We start from the raw sequence: 22,763 nt of genomic DNA, 5'->3' as shown, positions 1-22,763 counted from the left end.
GTACATCACTGTGCCAGTGTACTGTAGTTTTGTAATGGATGGTTAGTCTGACTGTTTGCAGGCCTATTCCATGTATGTATTTTTGTAAGTGCATGCTCTGTTTTTGTAGAGTTGAAAGCTGATTAACCACCCTTTAATTTTTAATTTGTCACGTCTTGAACCTTTTCATTTAAATTTTACTGATGTACCTGGAGAGGTGTGAGACATGTTTATGTACTGGCATCACCTTTATGCAATGAGATGACAGGAAAAGTGATGTAACTACCATCACAGAAGACAGATGCATCTATAGGCGTTGGGATCCCTGGCCACTGCTCCCCAATCTAGTATAAGCAGTTGCACACTGCTGAGATCTTACATAGATGGGTGTTCCTGATAGTAGGTAGATGAAAGAGCAATCAGATATAAGAGATCCAGACTGTCCTCTTCTGTTAAAACCAGCAAAAATATGTTAAAGAGTAATAATAAAACAACAACAAGCTGCAGCCAACATAAAGTGGAAAAGACTGCTTACACCTTCATATGGGTTTGGGAGAATATATTTACTTTTTAAAGATTGTGTCCAAAGATGTTTTACACAAGGTTTATGTAAAGCGGCCTACTTGGGTTTGAAGCACAGTTCGTCAGTTCTAAATAGGAACTTGAATTAGAAGTTTAGTTCCCCGTTTGGACTTTGGTCATTATTTTCACATTGTAGAATACAACAAGGTTGGTGATAAGTTGGTAAGGTGGTCAGTGAAGACGTGGTTGCATTAGTAAATGGGTCAAACAGAGAGCTCTCTAAACAGGATTGTGACCCATTTATCTATTTTAAACCTTCAGATTAAGAACATTGTGATGGAAATGAAAAAACACTAGCAGGTATGGATTAATTCAAATACATTTCATCTATGTAGCGGTGCACTGACAGCAGCCATCATTCCGCAGTTTTAAAATTTACTTTAAAGAATTTTGTATGGCTATGTGTGAGTGCTGTTATTATTTCACACATAGAAACAGAACATCATTGCGTGAGAACCAGTCTAAACCAGACAGGCTTCCTGCTTACGCTTTGATGTAATACAAAATTACACATCTCTAGTACAAGTGGTTGCAGAATCAACTGTTGTCACCAACTTGACTATTTGTCATCAAAACGGTGCTTTAAGTAAAGTAGTCATGTAGTTTATCACACTTCCCATGGAAATGTTGTCATCCATAAACAAGAAAATACTGACATTAATCTCTGCTTTTCTAAAATAACTATTATATTTTATTATTATATGTGATAATGTAGATACAACGAGGAACAAAGGTTGATGGAGGGATCACCAATGTCTGTTGAGGAGCAGTGGCCAGAGATCCCAACGCCTATAGATGCTGCTGTCTTCTATGATGGTACTTACATCACTTTTCTTTTAGAGCCCTTTAAAATGTCAATTTCTCATAAAAAGAAATTCAATCCAACAAAATTTACAGTACATTTACACTAACACTTCATAGTTTTCTGCTCCTTTGCTGTTTGACTCTCAGATTAATAGAATATCTTCACTAACTGTGATTGGAAAATACTTGCATATAGACATAGAGTAAAATGTAAGGTATAAAGGTTTATAACCAAGGCAGTACTATCCAAGGTACTTAAACCTTTTCATTATGAATACTTTTGAATGCACTGTACACAGACAGTCCTTGCCCCATACAGCAAACACAGTTTGCCACAATACATTTTAAGTTTCAAATTCTAAATGAATATTGATTTCCCCACAGGATCTGTGCACTTCTTCAAAGGAAACTTGGACTACAAATACGACTCCAACTTCAAACGTGTGCACTCCATCAGTCGTGTTAATGAGCTGCTGGAATGTGAAGTGAAGGAAGGCAATGAAACAGTGACAGAGAGGAGATAAGTGAAGTAATGCTTTCCCTGGAGCTTGACGGTGCTGTGCATGCATACACAAACTTTTACGTCCAGTAATAACCACAATGTATCGAACAGAAAATAGAGAAGTGGTTAGTGTGTGGTTAGTCTTACCTCAGTGTGTAATACAGTGATGTAACATTGGAATTTGTACAGTTTTCATGATTTGAAATGTGTGTTTTAATCTATTTTTGCTGCTAATTTTAATTTTTAAATCTCTCTATACAAACATCAACATGTGATATAGAGCTATTCAGCCAAACGTAACATTTATTTTAAGCTCGTGTCGTTCCATCAGAGGGATTTATTTTTTACTTAGCAAAGAAAATTTGATATTTTCCTGATTAAAAAACATCTTTGCTTTTATGTTGAAACATATTCACTGTGTGTGCGTGCGTGCGTGCGTGCGTGCGTGCGTGCGTGCGTGCGTGCGTGTGTGTGTGTGTGTGTCTTTTTACTGCTGTTGCCTAATTTACCTGAGGCTGAACGTTACTTTATAAAGTCAAAACTCTTCATCCCTGTGTCCAGTATTGTGTAACACTGACACAAAGTGTTTTGGGATAATTACAGGTAAGGTGGAAAACACCCACCTGCAGTTGACTCACAGAAAAAAAAAGTTTCAGTTTCCAAAACTTTGTGCGGTTGGGCACTATTGAATGTGTAGAATAAACTGACTTGAATTTTTTTATAATAGAAATGTTGACAATGTCATGACCAATTCCTGGCAAAATACTTCTTTTCATTTGGAATCATGTTGGATCGTGCAAAAACCAAAGTGTTCATAGTAAAAAAAACACTTTCAATTCCTCTATTGAGTCTTTGACAGAATATTAAATTTATGTTAACACATCCATTACAAGAAAACACAGGTGAAAGTGTTTAATGTGACAAGAACATCTAACTGTGATAACTGTTCTGAGCTTATTAAGTCCAGATACCAAATACCATGTGTGAATGTGTGTGTGAATATGTGTGTGAATGGGTGAATGACTGAATGTAGTGTAAAGGGCTTTGGGGTCCTTAGGGACTAAGTAAAGCGCTATACAAATACAGGCCATTTACCACTGAGAAAATAATTTTTAAATAATTACAGCTAAGAATTAAACTAGCTCTGGAAACTAAATTACAATAAAGTGATAAAAATAGTAATAATTCTGGAACAAATACACACAAAGAAAATTATGAGGTGCCGTAAGGGACATTATTACTGAAACGCTCTCACACACACTACTGAAACGCTCTCACACACACTACTGAAATTTTACCTCTCACACACACTACTGAAACGCTCTCACACACACTACTGAAACGCTCTCACACACACTACTGAAATTTTACCTCTCACACACACTACTGAAACGCTCTCACACACACTACTGAAACGCTCTCACACACACTACTGAAACGCTCTCACACACACTACTGAAACGCTCTCACACACACTACTGAAATTTTACCTCTCACACACACTACTGAAATGCTCTCACACACACTACTGAAACGCTCTCACACACACTACTGAAACGCTCTCACACACACTACTGAAACGCTCTCACACACACTACTGAAATTTTACCTCTCACACACACTACTGAAATGCTCTCACACACACTACTGAAACGCTCTCACACACACTACTGAAACGCTCTCACACACACTACTGAAACGCTCTCACACACACTACTGAAATTTTACCTCTCACACACACTACTGAAATGCTCTCACACACACTACTGAAATGCTCTCACACACACTACTGAAACGCTCTCACACACACTACTGAAATTTTACCTCTCACACACACTACTGAAACGCTCTCACACACACTACTGAAACGCTCTCACACACACTACTGAAACGCTCTCACACACACTACTGAAACGCTCTCACACACACTACTGAAATTTTACCTCTCACACACACTACTGAAATGCTCTCACACACACTACTGAAATGCTCTCACACACACTACTGAAACGCTCTCACACACTACTGAAACGCTCTCACACACACTACTGAAACGCTCTCACACACACTAATGAAAACCAAGAGGATTTCAATTGAACAGGAAGGCATTTTAGCTGCACAGGAAGGTGAGGAAAAACAAATAACACATTAATGCACAGCTAACACCGCGGTGACGTCGACAACAGTCTGTTAGAGGTATAATTGAAAAATATTTTGCCTTCATCAGTGACTATCCAAACATTGTTGTAGGGTAGCAGCCTATTGCAACAAGTCGGGGCATCCTGGCTATGCTAGCTGCCCGTATAATCTGGAAAGACTGTGTCTGACAGTACCTCATCTACAATGAAATTACATCAGATCCTTGTCATTTTTTACATACTTTCTTTGTTTTTTGAGGTGAGAACCAATGAAGAAGATGTTGAAAGATTTTTTACTTGTGCTCTGCAATGTATTGGGGCGCTCCAAAATGAAAATTCGGACAATATCAGACAAGAGCGGCTTTATAGAGAGCTAGATGATCATACACGAACTCTATCAGAATTTCTTGCTGCTGTATCTCGATATGATCCCAATAATAGGGTTGCCACCAACCTACTACAATCCTTGTATAGATGCTTTTGCAGCTTGCTACATGAATATGATGCTAGACAGAGATCTGCTTATGTGACCCACAGATTGTTACCCCCAACCACCTTGAGTGGTCATCCAGGTCGGCCACGATACACTATATCTGCTGAACAGATTTCTCACTTTGTTTCCATTGGTATGACATGGCAGAGAATTGCATCATGCTTTGGAATAAGTCGAAGAACCCTGTACAGACACAGACAAACTTTGGGAGTTGAGCCATTAAGCTATGTGGATATTTCAAATCAAGAACTGAATGGCCTTGTGACGGATATCCTACAGAACACTCCAAATGCAGGGGAAGTATACATTCTTGGAAGTCTGAGATCTCGTGGCTTAAGAGTTCAACGTTGGAGGGTCAGACAAAGTCTACAGGAAGTGGATCCTATTGGACGTGCATTTAGACGTCGTCATGCGATAAGGCGAAGGATCTATAGTGTTCAGGCCCCCAACCACTTATGGTAAGTTCACTGGTTTGAAACAAATGATCAGGCCTTGTGTTTAAAAGTATTAACACAATACATCAAAATTAATGGTCCTTCATTCAAAACATTACTGAAGTTAATCTATATGATCAGCATAAGATAATAATAATAAAAAAATAACAATAACCAAAAAAACTGAAATTGATATAAGTATGTTAAATATTTGGGGGATTCATAGTATATCAATTTAGATGTTGTCTAATGTATATACTGTTGAGTTGTTTAATCCTTTATTTTACATCACAATTTTAATCTCTAACATCAATTGTGCCAGGTAAACGTAGTGTGGAAAAAGACATTTTATGCCACTGTGTGTATGTGTGTGCACGTGTGTGTGTGTGTGTGTGTGTGTGTGAGAGACAGAGGTGTGCTGTTGTTGAAGTAAATGTACAAAATGAAACCTCTAGTTTTTGTTTAAGTACAGGGTCAGGAATTCACTACTAAATAATATGAACAAACATGTGGAACTGTAGTAATGCTTTCTGATCTCTCAACAGGCATTTTGACGGCAACCACAAATTGATTAGATGGCGCTTGGTCCTGCATGGCTGTGTTGATGGCTTCAGCCGAACTATCATATACTTACGTTGCTTATCCAATAACAGAGCCTCAAGTGTCTTGTCATTATTTTTGGAAGGAATACAAAACTTTGGTTTGCCCTTAAGGGTCAGGTGTGATCATGGTATGGAAAATATACAGGTTGCTCGTTTTATGTTACAGAGAAGAGGAGTAGGCAGTGTTATTACAGGTGTTTCAGTACATAACCAAAGAATTGAAAGACTGTGGGCAGAACTCAACAGAGTTGTATCAAGACACTTTATAAATATCTTTAACTTTATGGAAGAACAGGGTATGTTGGATTCACTGAATGAGCTACATCTTTTTTGTCTGCATTATGTTTATTTGCCAAGGATTGAAAGAGCATTAACAGAATTTGTCAATCAGTGGAACAACCATGGTCTCTCTACACAAGGAGGACAGACCCCTCTTCAGCTGTGGCATACAGGTGTCACAAACAATGTGGGAATCCTGTCGTTTATAAATGACATTTTTCATGTTGATAACTATTATGGCGTTGATGAAGAAGGGCCATTACCAGAACTTCAAACAAACAATAATGTCAATATTCCAGCTATTGACATCAACATAAATGAGACTGCAATGAACATAATTCAACAAGTGAATCCATTAGAAAATGATGGAAATCATGGAATAGATGTGTTTTCTTCACTTTTACACCTTCTACATTAAATAAAATATTTTGCAAAAAATAAAAAAAAGATATATAAAAAAAACATTTCAGAAAACATATGTGATCGAAACTAACATATTGAAACCATTTTCTTTAAAATGATAAAATGACAGCTCTGTTGTCAAACAGAAACTGACACAGGCAGAAGAATAAACAGACACAAAGACAACCAAATCAAAAACCGATGGACATACACATGAAATGAGTAAAGTGACACAAATTTTGTATATTCAAACTCAACAATCTAAATTAACTTCTGACGTGCTGTTAAACAATTGGTATCTACCTGTATGAATCCTGAAGAACAATCACTTCTTGTCAAATTGATGTCTTAAAACATCAATTTGACTGAAGCAGGTAAATTTGGAAATATTAAAACCTTAACAAGTTAATACTCAATACTCACTTTGAATCAAAAGAGAGACCAATACAAAAGAGAAACACGCAAACTCCTCCAGCATAATGTGTTCATACCCTGCCAAAGCCGTAAGTGTTACCTAATGCAAAATCAAACTTCTCCTTGAACAGCTGGTATGAAACATGCAGTGGCAGCCTAATGCAGTTAACACACGTGTTGGCAAGAGGGAAAATTGGTGTAGAAGAGAAGTCATCGTCTCCTCTATGAATGAACTCAATCGAGGGTGCTGGGGAAAAGCCAATAGGTGGCACCGCAGTTGCTCCAGTTGCAAAGGCCAATATCTTCTGTAATTTGGAAGGTCCTTCTTCTTCTGCATAAAACAGAGAAGGAAAAAAGTGTTAAAAGGTTATTTCATTTGGCCAACATAAATTGTCAGTGAGTACAAATCTAAAGCAAGAATCTTAATGACTGTCATTGCAATGACTATAGAGCATGCTTTTCATCTTTCAATAGTCTCAAAGAACTATGTAAAAATGTTACTACAACCAAGAGGGTAATGTGGTGTTATTGTTATATGAGTATGTTATTTAAAATAAAGATTTCAGAAATGCTAACCTATAAATCGTTACATCTATTTATTGTGCACTAAAGTGACAATTACCTTCTGCATCTTGGAGATAGTCTCTCCAGAAGGTAACAACTGTCTCCTCAGCAGCTCTTCTGTTGCTTCCTTCTGGAGATAGATGAATGTTGAAAAGATCATCCACCTGGTCAGCAGTCAGCATATGTGGCTCATAGCAGAACAGCGGGCGAAAACTGTCTGGATGCCTCCTCATTTTCTCGAGAACCCCAAGAGTTTTCAGACCTTCACAAAATCTGGATAAACAGCACAAAGAAATTTTATTCAATAATTCTGCAATTTCATGCTTCTAAGTTAATTGTATATTATCAATTTGGCACAATCAGTTATACTAGGTTATTAACTGGCCATTTTGATTAATAGGTAAGATTTTTATCACATTTTAATTAATCTGAAAAACACAGAATACCAAAATACCTTTGAAATGGACCTTGAACCCTGTGGATGACCTGAAACATGACAATATCATGTACCAGCAGATCCCTGTCTCTTAGTGAACGCATAGGCCTCAGGCATCCTGCATTGGCCAAGTAATCAAGCAGAGGTTCTTTTGACTTTTCAAGGTCCTCAAGGGTTGTACTTTGAGATATCTAGCATCACAAAGAGCAGAGGAAGGGCTTGTTATGGAAGTTACTCAGTAGTCTTATAACCCATTAGAAGGAACCCAGCCACCAGTGGTCTACACAATCACAATATGCCCGCGCGTACATTGGAAGTCAAATGACTACACATATTTTTTTAATATGTTTACAATGTGCTTAAAAAAAATGATAAAATATACTCTTTCGTCTACCCTTATCTACTGAATCTTAGTTTAATATAGCAGCAAAATATAAAAACTTGGCATTCAGCAATGGCCAGACTGATCCGGATAAACATTCCCTGCAAAAGAAAACTGGAACACAAACTATTTTCAATTCACTATAAGATTTATAAAATAAACATATAGAGACCTTTCGGACTTTTTCAAAGAGTTCCAGGTCAGCTATGTCTTCCAGGGCTGGATTTGCTGAATTTCCAACCAGAAGGGAAAATACTGTTGGTGACAGAAAGTTAGGTGGTGGACCACCATGTACCAAGCTCACTGCAATGGCTCTCCCAGAGATGTAGTACCAGTCCCCTCTGAGAGCTGCAAAGCAACAGAATAAAAGGAAAAGCAAAATTGTCAGTAATGTTGCCTGTAAAAATAAATATCAGTTAAACAGTTCCCACTATTAATCTTAGAAAAATAGGTAATTACCAGTACTGTCAAGAGCCAAGTTCTTGCAGTTTTCTTTCCCCTCAAACATGGCTGACCTGGCAATGGTGTCCATCAATAGTCTCAAGAATTCCCTCCTTGGCCCACCTAAATCAACCCCTTCCTCATTTTTCCCCATATCATCTGAGAATTTCACACAGATCATCAAGTTGGGATCATAAGATAGCCTTTGAAAACCACGCAAGGCTCCCTCCCACACAGCAGAGCGATTTATATTAAATTTGCACTGCTGTTTTGTGCTAATTTTGCTTGATAGTTCCAGCAGTATCTCTTGAACAGGGACTTTTTCTGCACTAAAAAAAGAAAATAAAACAGAAAATAAAATATATCAGCCATGTAGTCATGTTACAGAATTTGAGAATATGTGTCACACTGATCATAGAGAGTTAAAGCTTTAAAGGTTTATATTGATTTGACAATTCTGGAAAGCCCAAATTATGTCTCAAACTCAAATTCTGTATGTTTGTTACTCACATCTGATTCTCCAAGCTCGCAATTATAGCTTGATTTAAATCCTCATCATCTGAAGAATCGCCAGAAAGCGATGCCACGAGAGTTAAATATGAAGAATAATCTTCATCATTAACGCTCATGGCAGGGATGTCTTCACTTCTTGCATTGAAATCTCTGCTGTGACTGCTTGTGCTAGGTTTGTCATCACTTCTTGCCATGTAGCCTTCATCACAAATGCTGTTCCCATCACTTCCTTGCTTTGCTCGTTGCCTTTTACCAACACTCCTTCGAATACAGTTGGTCCCAGTATCATCTTCTTCATCACTGCTAGTGCCAGGGTTATCACCTTTAACATGACTTCTTAACCTTGTAGTGACTTGGCTGCTCATGTCTTGTTGGATTTTTGAACTATCAACTTCAAAACAATCATTGTCACTGTCCTTATCAGTTGCACAACTGCTTAATGCTGATTTGGAGCTGATGTGGGAAGGATCTTTGTCTTCATCTGATTCACTCTTCAACAGAAAAAGACCAAAAACATATATCAAAAGCAAGTAATTATAGCTTATCTTAAAAAGATTAAAATAAGAAATATCCATATTGATTGCTCCCAAACACTTGTTTTAAATAAATATATTCTATTTTGTTAGAAGCCCAATTGTTGACATGTTTTTTCCCAAATCATGATTACTTTTCATTCTTTTAGTAACTTACTAAAAGTGTCCTTGATGGCCTTACATAGAGGGCTTTGGTTTTAAAAACCTTTAGGATCAGCATCCCATTCAGCTCCTGACCAACTTGGAGCTTTGGAGACACCAGCTTATTGCCACAAGCCATTAGAAACTCGAGGCTACAAAAAATAAATAGGGACAACAGCAATTGCTAATTAGTTAAATATTTTAAGTATTAGTTAAATATTTTATTATATATTGTTCTGTTTGTGTGTATGCTTTTATGACTTAAATTCTACTGGTATAGTCATATGTTTTTATAATGATGAATGATATTTTAAACTTCTTTACTTTGGTATATTATCTTTAAGTACAAGTCATTACATGAATACACACAGTAACAATAAACAATAGTATTTTACCTGACATCCTCTGGAAGGCGTTCACCAAAGCTTTCCTTGAGGTGTTTCACGACAGTTTGGTTGTCCCAGGTCTTCTGGAATTCAAAAGCACTGAGGATGTGCCCATGTTTGTGTAACCATAATTTTGAACCTTGTTTGCACACTACTCCCCATGATGGAGTTGGAAGTAGTATAACATCTTTGTTGAAATGGTCATGCTGCTGGGCCATAGCTCTGAAATATAAATATTAGATACCATAAACAACAGCAAGTGATAACTAATAATACTGAGATGCAGACAGCAGAACACTATCCAAACCCCTACACAGAATGCTTTCATAGACAAAATTGTTGTAGTTAGGCAAACATAAGGGTTAATTTTATATACTTTTTTTTTATACTTTTCCGAGAATACGTGCTTCTTTTGTGGTTCGGACTCCTTCTGACATTTCTTTGGAGGTGGAGGAAAACCAAAGTAATTGCTTAAAGGAGCTTCTTCGACATCTTTAAGAGTTCTAAACAAATGTCTGTCCTCCTCCAGAAAATCCTATGTACGCAAACACGCGTTGCAACTTCTTATCTTGTGCGTGTCTTTTGTTTTGACAGCGAATGCGCACCTGCAGACCACTTATGTGCAGCCCTGGTTATTTAGCTCGTCATTGCAGCCACAGAAATTCTTTTGTCCATGAAACCATAAAGCTGCACTTTCTTTTTGCCTTATAGTCTGATTTGTCATAACTTCTCCGTTTTGTGGTAAGTTTTTCTTTGGCTGTCACTTCTTCACCCTGACCTGTCTTATTTGGCTCAGCAGAACTAAAATATAAATCCTGCTGCTTTTACACACACACACACACACACACACACACACACATAACGCTCAGCGATTCTCTGCGCAATCAGCCTCTCACATGTTTAAGCTGCGGGAGATTTCACTTGTCATGTTTGCATAGTAAGCTAACGATTAATAAGACGATGTCAGAGGAATTGGTGCGCAAATTATCATCACTCACCAATCAGTGCTGTCGCTCTCTATACACAGTTGCATAACACATAATTGCAAAGTGAAAGCAAAAAACAAGCGCAAATTCAAACGCGATTTCAATATGTCACATATTGACAGTGGCTCACCGATGCCAATGACTAATTACCCAGCTACATTTCCGAAAGAATGCAAAAGCATTGACATATTCCTTCCTACGATAGCCCGACGGGCAGGGCAGAGATAGATTTTGGTAGCCTGGAAAAATCGCTAGCCCCGGGACGTCGGGCTAGCGATTTTGCGAGCCCTGCAGTATATTATTAAATATCAGACTATTACATATGGCCCCATTTCAGGCAAGTGAATACAAACTCATTAAACTTTGTAACTACCTTTTTCTTCTGGTGCCTGATGTCCAGCTGCCGAAGCATTGCCGAGTTTGATAACGTGGTGCAGGTGCACATTCTCTCCTGACTGTAGATGTCGCTGGCATGGGCAAGCTGCTACGTTGACATGAGGGAAAGAGGGATGTTAAGTGACTATCCAGTCCGTCCACACTGGTACTTGCAACAGGTTGCTGCCCCACGACTGTGGCATTTGACAAAGTTCTGATGGTCTCTGCTGAGGATAATATACTGTTGAGTAATGCGGCTGCTTCACTTAGGCTACTAGCAGGTTGCTGAGTAGACATCTGTGTAGTGGTTTGAAGTGTACCACTTTTTCCTTCACTTTCCTGGTCTGGACACAACTTCCTGTTCATCTAAAACTCCTTCCTGTTCAACTGAAACGCCTTCCTGTTTAACTGAAACGCCTTCCTGTTCAACTGAAACGCCTTCCTGTTCAACTGAAACGCCTTCCTGTTTAACTGAAATGCCTTCCTGTTCAACTGAAACGCCTTCCTGTTTAACTGAAATGCCTTCCTGTTCAACTGAAACGCCTTCCTGTTTAACTGAAATGCCTTCCTGTTCAACTGAAACGCCTTCCTGTTCAACTGAAACGCCTTCCTGTTTAACTGAAATGCCTTCCTGTTCAACTGAAACGCCTTCCTGTTTAACTGAAATGCCTTCCTGTTCAACTGAAACGCCTTCCTGTTTAACTGAAATGCCTTCCTGTTCAACTGAAATGCCTTGGATTTTCAGTAGTGCGTGTGAGAGCGTTTCAGTAGTGTGTGTGAGAGCGTTTCAGTAGTGTGTGTGAGAGCATTTCAGTAGTGTGTGTGAGAGCGTTTCAGTAGTGTGTGTGAGAGGTAAAATTTCAGTAGTGTGTGTGAGAGCGTTTCAGTAGTGTGTGTGAGAGCATTTCAGTAGTGTGTGTGAGAGCGTTTCAGTAGTGTGTGTGAGAGCGTTTCAGTAGTGTGTGTGAGAGCGTTTCAGTAGTGTGTGTGAGAGCGATTCAGTAGTGTGTGTGAGAGCGTTTCAGTAGTGTGTGTGAGAGGTAAAATTTCAGTAGTGTGTGTGAGAGCGTTTCAGTAGTGTGTGTGAGAGCGTTTCAGTAGTGTGTGTGAGAGCGTTTCAGTAGTGTGTGTGAGAGCGTTTCAGTAGTGTGTGTGAGAGGTAAAATTTCAGTAGTGTGTGTGAGAGCGTTTCAGTAGTGTGTGTGAGAGCGTTTCAGTAGTGTGTGTGAGAGGTAAAATTTCAGTAGTGTGTGTGAGAGCGTTTCAGTAGTGTGTGTGAGAGGTAAAATTTCAGTAGTGTGTGTGAGAGCGTTTCAGTAGTGTGTGTGAGAGCATTTCAGTAGTGTGTGTGAGAGGTAAAATTTCAGTAGTGTGTGTGAGAGCGTTTCAGTAGTGTGTGTGAGAGCATTTCAGTAGTGTGTGTGAGAGCGTTTCAGTAGTGTGTGTGAGAGCGTTTCAGTAGTGTGTGTGAGAGCGTTTCAGTAGTGTGTGTGAGAGCGATTCAGTAGTGTGTGTGAGAGCGTTTCAGTAGTGTGTGTGAGAGGTAAAATTTCAGTAGTGTGTGTGAGAGCGTTTCAGTAGTGTGTGTGAGAGCGTTTCAGTAGTGTGTGTGAGAGCGTTTCAGTAGTGTGTGTGAGAGCGTTTCAGTAGTGTGTGTGAGAGGTAAAATTTCAGTAGTGTGTGTGAGAGCGTTTCAGTAGTGTGTGTGAGAGTGTTTCAGTAGTGTGTGTGAGAGCGTTTCAGTAGTGTGTGTGAGAGCGTTTCAGTAATAATGTCCCTTACGGCACCTCATAGAAAATCCTCAAATATGTTTAAATCTGCTTTAAATCAGCTATAAAGTCAATTCTGCACAAGAGCTTGAAAATAGGAATAGTTTTTACCCTCTACACCACAGACTTCAGCCACTGCACAGAGACCTGCCATCTTCAGAAGTTTTCTGATGACTCTGCGGTGGTTGGATGCATCAGCAGGGATGATGAGACAGAGTACCGGGCTGTGGTCGACTCCTTTGTCACGTGGTGTGAGCAGAATCATCTGCAGCTCAACGTGGCAAAGACCAAGGAACTGATCGTGGACTTCAGGAAGACCAGGAAACACTTGACCCCTGTTTCAATCCAGGGGGTCAGTGTTGACATTGTGGAGGACTATAAATACCTTGGAGTACACATTGACAATAAACTGGACTGGGCTAAAAACACCACAGCACTTTACAGGAAGGGCCAGAGTCGTCTCTATTTTTTGAGGCGACTGAGGTCCTTCAACATCTGCCAGAAAATGCTGAGGATTTTCTATGAGTCTGTTGTGGCCAGTGCGATCCTCTATGCTGTTGCATGCTGGGGGAGCAGGCTGAGGGTCGCAGATGCCAACAGACTTAATAAACTAATCCGTAAGGCCAGCAATGTTGTGGGGATGGAGCTGGACTCCCTCAAGGTGGTGTCGGAGAGGCGGATGCTGTCCAAGATAAAGACAATGTTGGATAACACCTCCCACCCACTCCATGACATGTTGGTCAGTCACAGGAGCTCGTTCAGTGAGAGACTGAGATTACCGAAAAGCACCACTGAACGACACAGGAAATCATTCCTGCCTGTGGCCATCTCCCTGTACAACGCATCCACTTAACACACTGTTTGCTGCTACAACTACACATGTTTCTTTTCCAACTATTTATTTATGAGTGACTTATGTATGTATGTATGTATATATATGTATATATTGTACTATTCTTAGTTAGCGTATTGTCTGTCTTGTCTTAATGTTGGTTTAAAATGGAGCACTGTAACAAAAAATAATTTCCCCCAGGGATCAATAAAGTATTCTGATTCTGATTCTGATTTTAATTTTATTTCTAGAACTTTCATAAAGTTGAAAGCTGAGCTTCTGTGAGCTTCATAAAATCATTAAATCAATTTGATTTTCTTCACACTGTGGGATATGGAAGTCAGATCTGAATAAAAATCAAATGAACTAAAATCTGATAATTACATATTTGGGGCTGTTCTAATTATCTCATGACCAATTTCCTCTGCAAACTGCAACAATGATTCAACATCAGTGTTTTTTGTACATGTAACACCGTCATGAGCAATCAAAGCCAGAGTTCCCCTCTTCACCATAAAAGGAGCATTTCGTTAGTCACTGACGGCAGGTAGTTACTCAACACATCCAAACTCCAGCCTATATAACAGCTTCTCACAGCACTGAGACACAAGTTGCACACAACGAGGAAGCATGAAGACTTTGACTCTGAGCATTCTGCTTGGCCTGGCAGTGGCAGTTTACTGCATGCCAGTATCTCAGATTACTGGGCAAGATGAAAGTTTTGCAAAGGTATGTGTACTTGGCTGTTTTTTATTTTTTGGCATAGGCTAGAGTGGACAAACGTTGTGATTATTTTAATTGTCCATCCCATGTTGTTATTTGTCTTGTTTCTTGAGCTTAAACATGCTGACAGATATTTGAGTGTAAAGCTCTGAATATTTCTCTCTTCCAGAACTACCTGAAGAAATTCTTCAACCTCACAGAGGAGGAGGGTCCAGCTGTCAGAAGGGGCATCAGCCCGCTGAACAAGAAGCTGGCTGAGATGCAGAGATTCTTTGGTCTCCAGATCACCGGGTCTCTGGATGCTGACACTTTGGCCATGATGAAGAAGCCCCGCTGTGGGGTTCCCGATGAACAGGTCGCTCGTTTCTCCACTTTTGATAACAACGCTAAATGGCAGAAAAACAGCCTCACATACAGGTGAATGATCTAAAGACACAACATAACACACAACGTGAGAAAATGTGACCACACTAATGATTTTCTTGGATATTGTTGTGCTCTGCAGGATAGAGAACTACACACCTGACATGTCTGTGGCAGAGGTGGATGACTCCATAGACAAAGCTCTGCAGGTGTGGGCCAAAGTCACTCCACTGAGGTTCACAAGGATCTACAGCGGCATTGCTGATATTATGATCTCCTTTGGTCGCCGGGGTGAGTCTAAAAACACACTAAGTAATATAATCACTGAACGTTTTTATTGTATTATTGCACAAGACATGACCATCCCACCTATCAGTCAGGAACACTAAGCTTTTTTAGTGTCTGTGTTTTGTTTGGCCAACCCTGAAACTACTATCTTCTAACAGCACATGGTGATTATTACCCCTTTGATGGCCCTGATGGCACTCTCGCCCACGCATTTGCTCCCGGTGATGGCATTGGAGGGGATGCCCATTTTGATGAAGATGAAACGTTCACGTTCCGCTCAAACACGGGTAAGTTTGTTTACTTTTATGAACTGTGGTGTCCAAATTATTACTCTGTAGTGTGCGACCTGAGTTATCCTTAGCTGTAACCAATTGTCATTCTGTGTTTTCTACTTCAGGCTACGTCCTCTTTATGGTTGCTGCCCATGAATTTGGTCACTCTCTGGGCTTGTCTCACTCCAATGACCCCGGTGCTCTCATGTACCCAGTGTACTCATACAGTAACCCTGACACCTATATTCTTCCCCGGGATGACGTTAATGGCATCCAGTCCCTCTATGGTGAGTGCTAAATTCTTTTTTTGGTTTTATTCAATTAAAAATATTTGAGTTGACCAAAATCTTAGAAGAGCCTGTGCATAAATAATTTTACAACTTACAACAGTGTGATATTTATTAAATTACCTCCAGGTCCAAATGAGGATATCATTGTACCTGGACCTACAGCCCCCACTACTCCTGATGCCTGTGATTCAACGATGGTTTTGGATGCTGTTGCCACACTGCGAGGAGAGATGCTCTTCTTCAAGGACAGGTATCACAAAATAAATGCATGAATACCTGAGCTACTGAGATTTGCTGACTGATCATTTACATTAATGTACATTTTCTGTGTGTCTTCACAGATTCTTCTGGCGCAACCACCCTCAGAGCAACACACCTCAGCAAACTCTCATCACAAATTTCTGGCCCGATGCCCCTGTTGACATTGATGCTGCTTATGAGAGCCAACAATCAGACCGTGTCTTACTTTTTAAAGGTATGCTTTCTCAGTGTCCACCTAATGCAGCACTCCTTTGAAGTCAGCATTTTTGTGCCTTTACATAGCTTTACTATAAAGTCTACTTCTTATTTGTTCACAGGTCAGCAGGTGTGGGCTTTCAGCGGCTATGATCTTGTAAGTGGCTATCCTAAATCAATATCCAGCTTTGGTCTGCCTAAAAAAGTGAAGAAAGTTGATGCGGCCCTCTATGACGAACAAAGTGGGAAGACTCTGTTCTTTGTAGGCAGTGAATACTACAGGTGTGTTCCACTAAGACCTGAGAAAATTAGGCAACTGATTTTCATACAGCAGCTTACAAGTTGTATTACAAATGTTAGATGAATCTAAATACATTTTTCTTTTCCCAGTTATAATGAGGCCACAAAGAAGATGGATAAGGGATTCCCCAAACAGGTGGATGAGACCTTCTTGGGAATGACCTCCAAAGTGACTGCAGCTCTGCAGCAAGGAGGTGAGCAGCAATTCAGGCTTGAAGACCACTGAAACGAGACAATGATTTCTGTTTTTGATATTTCTGTTTTTATCTTTTGAGTTTACATGTAATGAATGATTGCTATTTTAACATGTTTAAAAATCCCTCTGGTCTGTTATGCAGCACTAACATGTAGCATCTCTGTTCTGCAGGGTACACCTACCTCTACAGTGGACCACAAATGTTTGAGTACGCCATGTGGAGCGGGAGGCTGTACCGTGTGCTGCCGAACAGCTACTTCTTGCCCTGCACCAAATACTAGAAAAGATTTTGAATGCTAAGGCACAGTAAAAAAAAAGAAAAGAAAGAAGAGTAACTGTGTCAATATATTTTTGGATATTTAATTTTATTGTTAAAAAGTTAACAGCAGCGTATGTACTTAATACTGTTATTGTTATGTTAACTTTATTAAGCTTTACCATAACTTTTTATTTTGTTTTATTTATGTCACACTCATTATTTAATTTTTCCGTTCGCTAATTGTTGTTGTTGTGTTTTGACCTATTTATGTACACAAAAGGTCAAATGGAGTACAGTAAAAATAAATTGACATCATCAATAAGCACATTTTAAATGTGTTACTGTTGTGTTACAATGTTACAACCATAGGTGGATAAAGTACACACACTGGTAACTCAAGTATAAGTACAGATCTTCCTGCAAAAGTTGAAGAACTGCTTCTTTACTCAAGTAATAGTATCGTATTTTTCGGACCATAAAGCGCACCGGATTATAAGGTGCATTAAGCAAACAAAGCAGTCATATAAGTCAAACTTTACTCAACTCATTCTTCTTGCTTCCTCCACTTCCGTACCATTGAATCATTAATACTGAATTCTGTCGCAGCTGCTCTATTCCCGTGTTGTTGCAGTATATTAATGACTAACCTCGTATTGTGGATGGATTATCTCAGTTGTTCTCCTGACTGAAGTTTGGTCCGTTTACAGCATTCTGCCATGCCATTGCATTTGTCCCTAACCATCAGGAACCCTCACGTTAACTTTTATCGAGTGGAAAAAAGTTAGCGTTCATCCCCCAGCTTCACTGTGTTTATGTTATGCTAACATAGCTGTGTCGCTAGCGATCATGTTGCACATCATTATATACCAGCTAGCCCAACTTCAGTAACCCTACAAACGCCACTGCTGTTTAGTTTTCTGTCTTCATTTATGTTTGAAGTGATAGCAGAGCTGTACGTTTGAATTTTTTCAGAAATCTCTCATTCAGAACATGCTATATCATGTTTAGGTGGAAGCTAGCGAGCTAACTTCCTGCTAACTTCTAACTCCATTAAATTTACTAAATTCTGTTTTCATGGATGCCTGGATGTTAAACTTAATTGTTACACCTGGTAAAGCAGCAACACTGATCATTTTATTAAAGATGAAAGAATTTAGACAGTTTTTAACTCTCACTGATGCCGCAGTGTTTGTTTGACTTTGGGACCTGAAATGGACGGAGTTTAGGACCCAGATTACTCTGCGAGGCTCCTGACTACAGTAGTCATAATGCTCCGACAATCCATTAAGCCTGTGGCTTCGTAGTTTAGCAAAGTCGTACTAAAATGTTTTTTGACAGATTTTTGAGCGCTTTGTACCACATAAAATCGGTTTGAGGTCAGTAAGCACAACCAGAATTCATACATAAGGCGCACCGGATTATACGGAGCCCCGCAGGGGACATGGGAGAAAAAAAAAAATTAAGACGGACTTTTGCGAGATCTCGCAAAACAAACTCAGGATCTCGCAAAAGTTTTGCGAGATCTCGCCAAAGTTTTAGCCGCATTCTTCGGAGGCCGCCAGCTCGAAGCCAACCAACTACATTCACGCCTCAAAATATCTTAAAAGTGTATTTTGTGACCCAGAAAGAGTAATATTACAACTAAGTAGCTGCCGCCATTGTTGGAATTCAACTTTTGTGAGATCTCGCAAAAGTTTTGCGAGATCCCGAGTTTGTTTTGCGAGATCTCGCAAAAGTTTTGCGAGATCCCGAGTTTGTTTTGCGAGATCTCGCAAAAGTCCGTCTTAATCTTTTTTTTCTCCCATGTCCCCTGCGGGGCTCCGTAGGATTATATGGTGCACTGTCGATTTAAAAAAATAAAAAATAAAAAATTAAAGGACTTTAAATGGTAAATGGACTGGTTCTTATATAGCGCTTTTCTACTCTCACTGAGTACTCAAAGTGCTTTCTACATCTGGTGCATTCACCCGATCATACCCATTCACACAAGCACATTATCTAAGGTTTTTAGTGCTTCTATCTGACATTCACTCGAATTCACACTCCAATGGATGCATCAGGGGGCAACATGGGGTTAGTATCTTGCCCAAAGATATTTGGCATGTAGACTGGAGGAGCCTGGGATCAAACCACCAACCCTCTGGTGAGTAAATGACCCGTGATTTTTAGCTAACTGAAACACAGTTGGTCATATTATAATAAAATTCCACAACAGAAAAGAATACAATTTGTATTTTAACTTGGAATTAAATTCTTAGGAATGTAGGGTAGCAGAACAAGTAGAATAAAAGTAAAATACAAGAGATAAATGATTCTAAAAAAAGCCTGCACTAGAGTGCCTCTTTTGTTCAAGCAGCCTTTGAATAACACAACGTTAGCATACTTTGTTTTGTTTTAAATGTTGCTTCACAATATGCAAAAACAGAACTTCAGCAGTGACAGCACAGTGATATAGTGGTTAGAGCTATTGCCTCACAGCAAGAAGGTTATATTTTTAAATCCATCCTGGGATCTTTTCCCTTTGTAGGTACTTCAGATTTCTCCCAACAGCCCAAAGACATGCATGTAGTTGGGTTAATTGGTGATGCTAAATAGGTATGAATGACTCTGGTGAAGCCTGACACTGGACTAGATAAGTAGACAAAATACAGCAGCTGCACCTTCGACTTACAGATATATGTAGCAAACTACACTGAAAGAGTTGGTGTTTATAGATGCACAGTGACAGGAAACAACTCACCTCAAATATCTTAAACCTAAAGTAATGAGCTGTTTTGATAATGCAGTTATACAAATAGAGATATTTCTGTAAAAATGTAGGAAGTGATAGTCAGAAAATAAAGAAAAATGGTAATAGTAAAACTATCTGCGAGTTTTACACCTGAAACTATTACAGCTTTGTGCTAATGGATAATGGTGACTAGCATATTCTTATGCTTAATATTTAGCGTATATAAAAAATAAAATAATTATCACATTTAACCCTATAGCTTTAGCTAGTACACAAGCATGCTAACGCTTGCTAATTTGCACAAAACACAAATGATATGTCAGCATTTTGATGTGATGAGGGAAGGTCACAGGATCACCAAAAATATTACAAGTCATTCTGAGTACTTTTATTCGAATTAAGTTCTAATTATTTCATAATGGAAGTGGCTGAACTACAGTAAAATCATATAAAAAATATCATATTAACTATTGAGAGAAAAATTCAGAAAATATCAGCTTTGATTTTGAATACCGTGATCATTAGTTCATTGGTCTCAGCTTACATAGTTCACAAGTAAAAACAAAGATTTATCAAAGATTTCTAGTTCTTAGGTTTTGTTCCTGTGCCCCTGATGTTAAGTGTAGGTTTAATTCTGTCATGTTTATTTTCTTGCTCCCTAGTTGTGTCTCATGTCGCAGTTTGTTACTCCTGTCCCTGTGCGCCGTGTTTGTCCTATTCAGTGTCAAGAGCGTGCCTCTGCGCCTGTCGTGTGTTTCCTCTTTTATTTTGATAGTCCCTGTCCTGTGTGCAGTGTGTCTGATTTTGCTTCCCTTGTCTCATTAGGTCTTATTTGTCCCAGCTGTGTTGCCACCTGTTCCCAATCGTCTCATTGTCCTGCTTGTGTATTTAAGTCCTTTGTTTCTCTGTTAGTTGTTCCATTGTACCCTTACTGTGCTGTGTTTTTTCCTCTGAGCTCCCTGTGATCCTCGTCCTTAGTCTCTAGTTTTCAGGTTTCTAGTTTTCTAGCTTCCTAGTGTTAGTGATGGCCAAATGAAGCTTTCTGAATCATTGAAGCTTGTGTTCATTACTCAAAGCTTTTCAACACAGTCGTCTTTGGTGACATCTGGTGGCCAAAAATATGAAGAGCAGCTTGAATCCACAAAATAAAATGAACTGCTTCATTATGACTGCCCATGCTACAGAGTGGAGTTCACAGTTGTTAGGTTTATGTTGGCACAAACCTGTTGCTGACTGAGACGAGCGCTGTTCCTGCCGCTCGAACCCCAGTCACTCTCAGTCAGCTCCCCTGTAGCACTGCCTTTTATTGTGGTTACATGAATATGCATAGGTTCCTTAACATATGACATCTTACACATTGTGAACAAAGAGTACCTCGTCTGTGTGTAGTGTAGGTATGTGTGTGTGTGTGTCAAGATGTGACCCTGTGAATGATCTGCTGGCGCCCGTGAGTCCAACAGTTCACCTAAACAGACACAGAGTAGGTGTCCTCCTATACTATAAATCAGAAAAAGAAGGTACGACCTCTCTCATGACCTTAGGATGTGTGTGTATGCCAGAGTGCTCTGGAACGCACACAGAGTCTTTGTAGACTACTAAGGATCAGACATCCTGTCATTATACAATCGATTAAATACCTCTAAGCATATATGATTATATGTTTCTAAGCAAAAATAACAATCCAACAATATAACTCTGACAGCAGATCTATCTGATGTTGGGCCACCGTTGTGTTGCTTTGAACATGTATTTTTGGGGGTGAAGAAATTGTTATGTTTATTTGTTTAATAAATAATTTTCATCAATAAACTTTCCTTGTGCCACGGTGTGGTCTTCCTTTGCTTGTGACTTCTTGATGTTGGTAAATACAATAGATTAAAATTGCATATAATATACATATAAAAATGCACAACTCATTATGGAGTATGCTTCTGTTGTGACCAAAATCAACTCAAAATACTCCCACATGACAGAACCTCCTTCCACCCTGGCTGGCTGCATATCTCTCAACAGAATAATCACTGGTTTGCTGTCTCTCACCATCAAAAAACTCCACAAATCCCGCAAATGATTCACTTCCTTATAAACCACCGAATCAAGAACCAAAGCATTTAATGAAGCTTTTTAATGACGTCACTGATCACGTGACTCTGGCCAAATGAATCAACTGCATGGTCCTCGTCCAAGTCTCCGGTGATCAGAATGGGAGGCTCCCTGTCAACATTCACTACTCCTCCAATCTCCAGCTCACCACCTTCTCTGCTGTTTGAATCCCAGGCCTGCAGCGGCGGCTCGCGACGAACGAAGAAGGATGGTGAAGTGAACAATACAATACAACTTCATTTCTATAACACATTAGAAATCTTGCCTTTCCCTCTAGTTAATATTTCTTTTATGACTTTATATCATGCACTTTTATGCTCATTTAAATTCTTGTTTGCTCTGTACCTGTTGCTTTCCTATGTATCAGTGACAGTTATCTTCTTGCATACGTAGTACTTGCTTTGGTCCTATTTCTATTATCCTCCTCCTATACTCTCTTACTTGTTAAGCACCTTGGCATACCCTTGGTTTTTAAGTGTGCTTTATAAATAAAGTTTATTGTTATTATTATTATTATTATTATTATTATTATTATTATTATTATTATTATTATTATTATTATTATTTAAAGACCAGAGGTACACCAAAGTGCTTCTAAATACAATAGTAGGAAATAAAAATAAAATTACATAAAATTAAAGGATAAATCAGCAGTCTAATGTAATGCAAATCAGTTTAACAAATGCAATAGTTATCAGCTTCTTCTAATTCAGGAGAATAATGCAAACTAAAACTACATAATAATTCACAATCTTTAGTTAGGGGTATAACAGATGCAATAGTAAAGTGCAAAAA

The 22,763-nt window shown here is 39.1% G+C and overlaps 3 protein-coding genes across 3 annotated transcripts; 2 read left to right on the top strand and 1 right to left on the bottom strand.

Annotated features, from left to right (window-relative positions):
- Positions 1-5,469: 5,469 nt before the first annotated feature.
- On the top strand, positions 5,470-7,039 carry LOC147320026 (uncharacterized; the record flags this gene model as incomplete). The annotated part of the gene is made up of 1 exon (XM_086307846.1): positions 5,470-7,039. A coding segment is annotated over one exon (762 nt), but the record flags the coding sequence as incomplete, so codon positions are not given.
- On the bottom strand, positions 5,524-11,790 carry LOC147320025 (uncharacterized). The gene is made up of 9 exons (XM_086307825.1): positions 11,385-11,790; positions 10,035-10,247; positions 9,656-9,791; positions 8,963-9,456; positions 8,471-8,781; positions 8,184-8,359; positions 7,648-7,820; positions 7,252-7,466; positions 5,524-6,960 (listed from the first exon to the last, which is right to left on the bottom strand). Exons 1-9 carry the CDS (start codon positions 11,750-11,752, stop codon positions 6,701-6,703), a joined length of 2,346 nt encoding a protein of 781 aa, XP_086163951.1. The 5' UTR covers positions 11,753-11,790; the 3' UTR covers positions 5,524-6,700.
- Positions 11,791-14,578: 2,788 nt separating this feature from the next.
- On the top strand, positions 14,579-17,461 carry LOC147320024 (collagenase 3-like). The gene is made up of 10 exons (XM_086307836.1): positions 14,579-14,716; positions 14,880-15,127; positions 15,216-15,364; positions 15,520-15,648; positions 15,759-15,920; positions 16,050-16,173; positions 16,265-16,398; positions 16,502-16,661; positions 16,770-16,873; positions 17,047-17,461. The coding sequence occupies exons 1-10, from the start codon at positions 14,618-14,620 to the stop codon at positions 17,154-17,156; spliced, it is 1,419 nt and encodes a 472-aa protein (XP_086163962.1). The 5' UTR covers positions 14,579-14,617; the 3' UTR covers positions 17,157-17,461.
- Positions 17,462-22,763: the final 5,302 nt, after the last annotated feature.

Source organism: Aulonocara sp. 'chitande type north' Nkhata Bay, linkage group LG10, assembly GCF_057382095.1.
Source record: "Aulonocara sp. 'chitande type north' Nkhata Bay isolate Kocher_YH1m ecotype deep benthic linkage group LG10, A_spYH_male_GT1.1, whole genome shotgun sequence".
NCBI classification, from domain to species: domain Eukaryota; kingdom Metazoa; phylum Chordata; class Actinopteri; order Cichliformes; family Cichlidae; genus Aulonocara; species Aulonocara sp. 'chitande type north' Nkhata Bay.
The sequence above is the reverse complement of the archived record's forward strand: the minus strand, read 5'-3'. Positions and strand labels throughout refer to the sequence as shown.

Coding starts and splice junctions, on each gene's coding strand:
- LOC147320025 (XM_086307825.1), bottom strand. CDS start 11,752: ATGAACAGGAAGTTGTGTCCAGACCAGGAAAGTGAAGGAAAAAGTGGT. Junction 9,457..9,655: donor GGCCATCAAGGACACTTTTA/GTAAGTTACTAA, acceptor TTTCTGTTGAAG/AGTGAATCAGATGAAGACAA. Junction 8,782..8,962: donor GCGAGCTTGGAGAATCAGAT/GTGAGTAACAAA, acceptor TTCTTTTTTTAG/TGCAGAAAAAGTCCCTGTTC.
- LOC147320024 (XM_086307836.1), top strand. CDS start 14,618: ATGAAGACTTTGACTCTGAGCATTCTGCTTGGCCTGGCAGTGGCAGTT. Junction 15,649..15,758: donor CACGTTCCGCTCAAACACGG/GTAAGTTTGTTT, acceptor TTTCTACTTCAG/GCTACGTCCTCTTTATGGTT. Junction 16,174..16,264: donor ATGCTCTTCTTCAAGGACAG/GTATCACAAAAT, acceptor GTGTCTTCACAG/ATTCTTCTGGCGCAACCACC.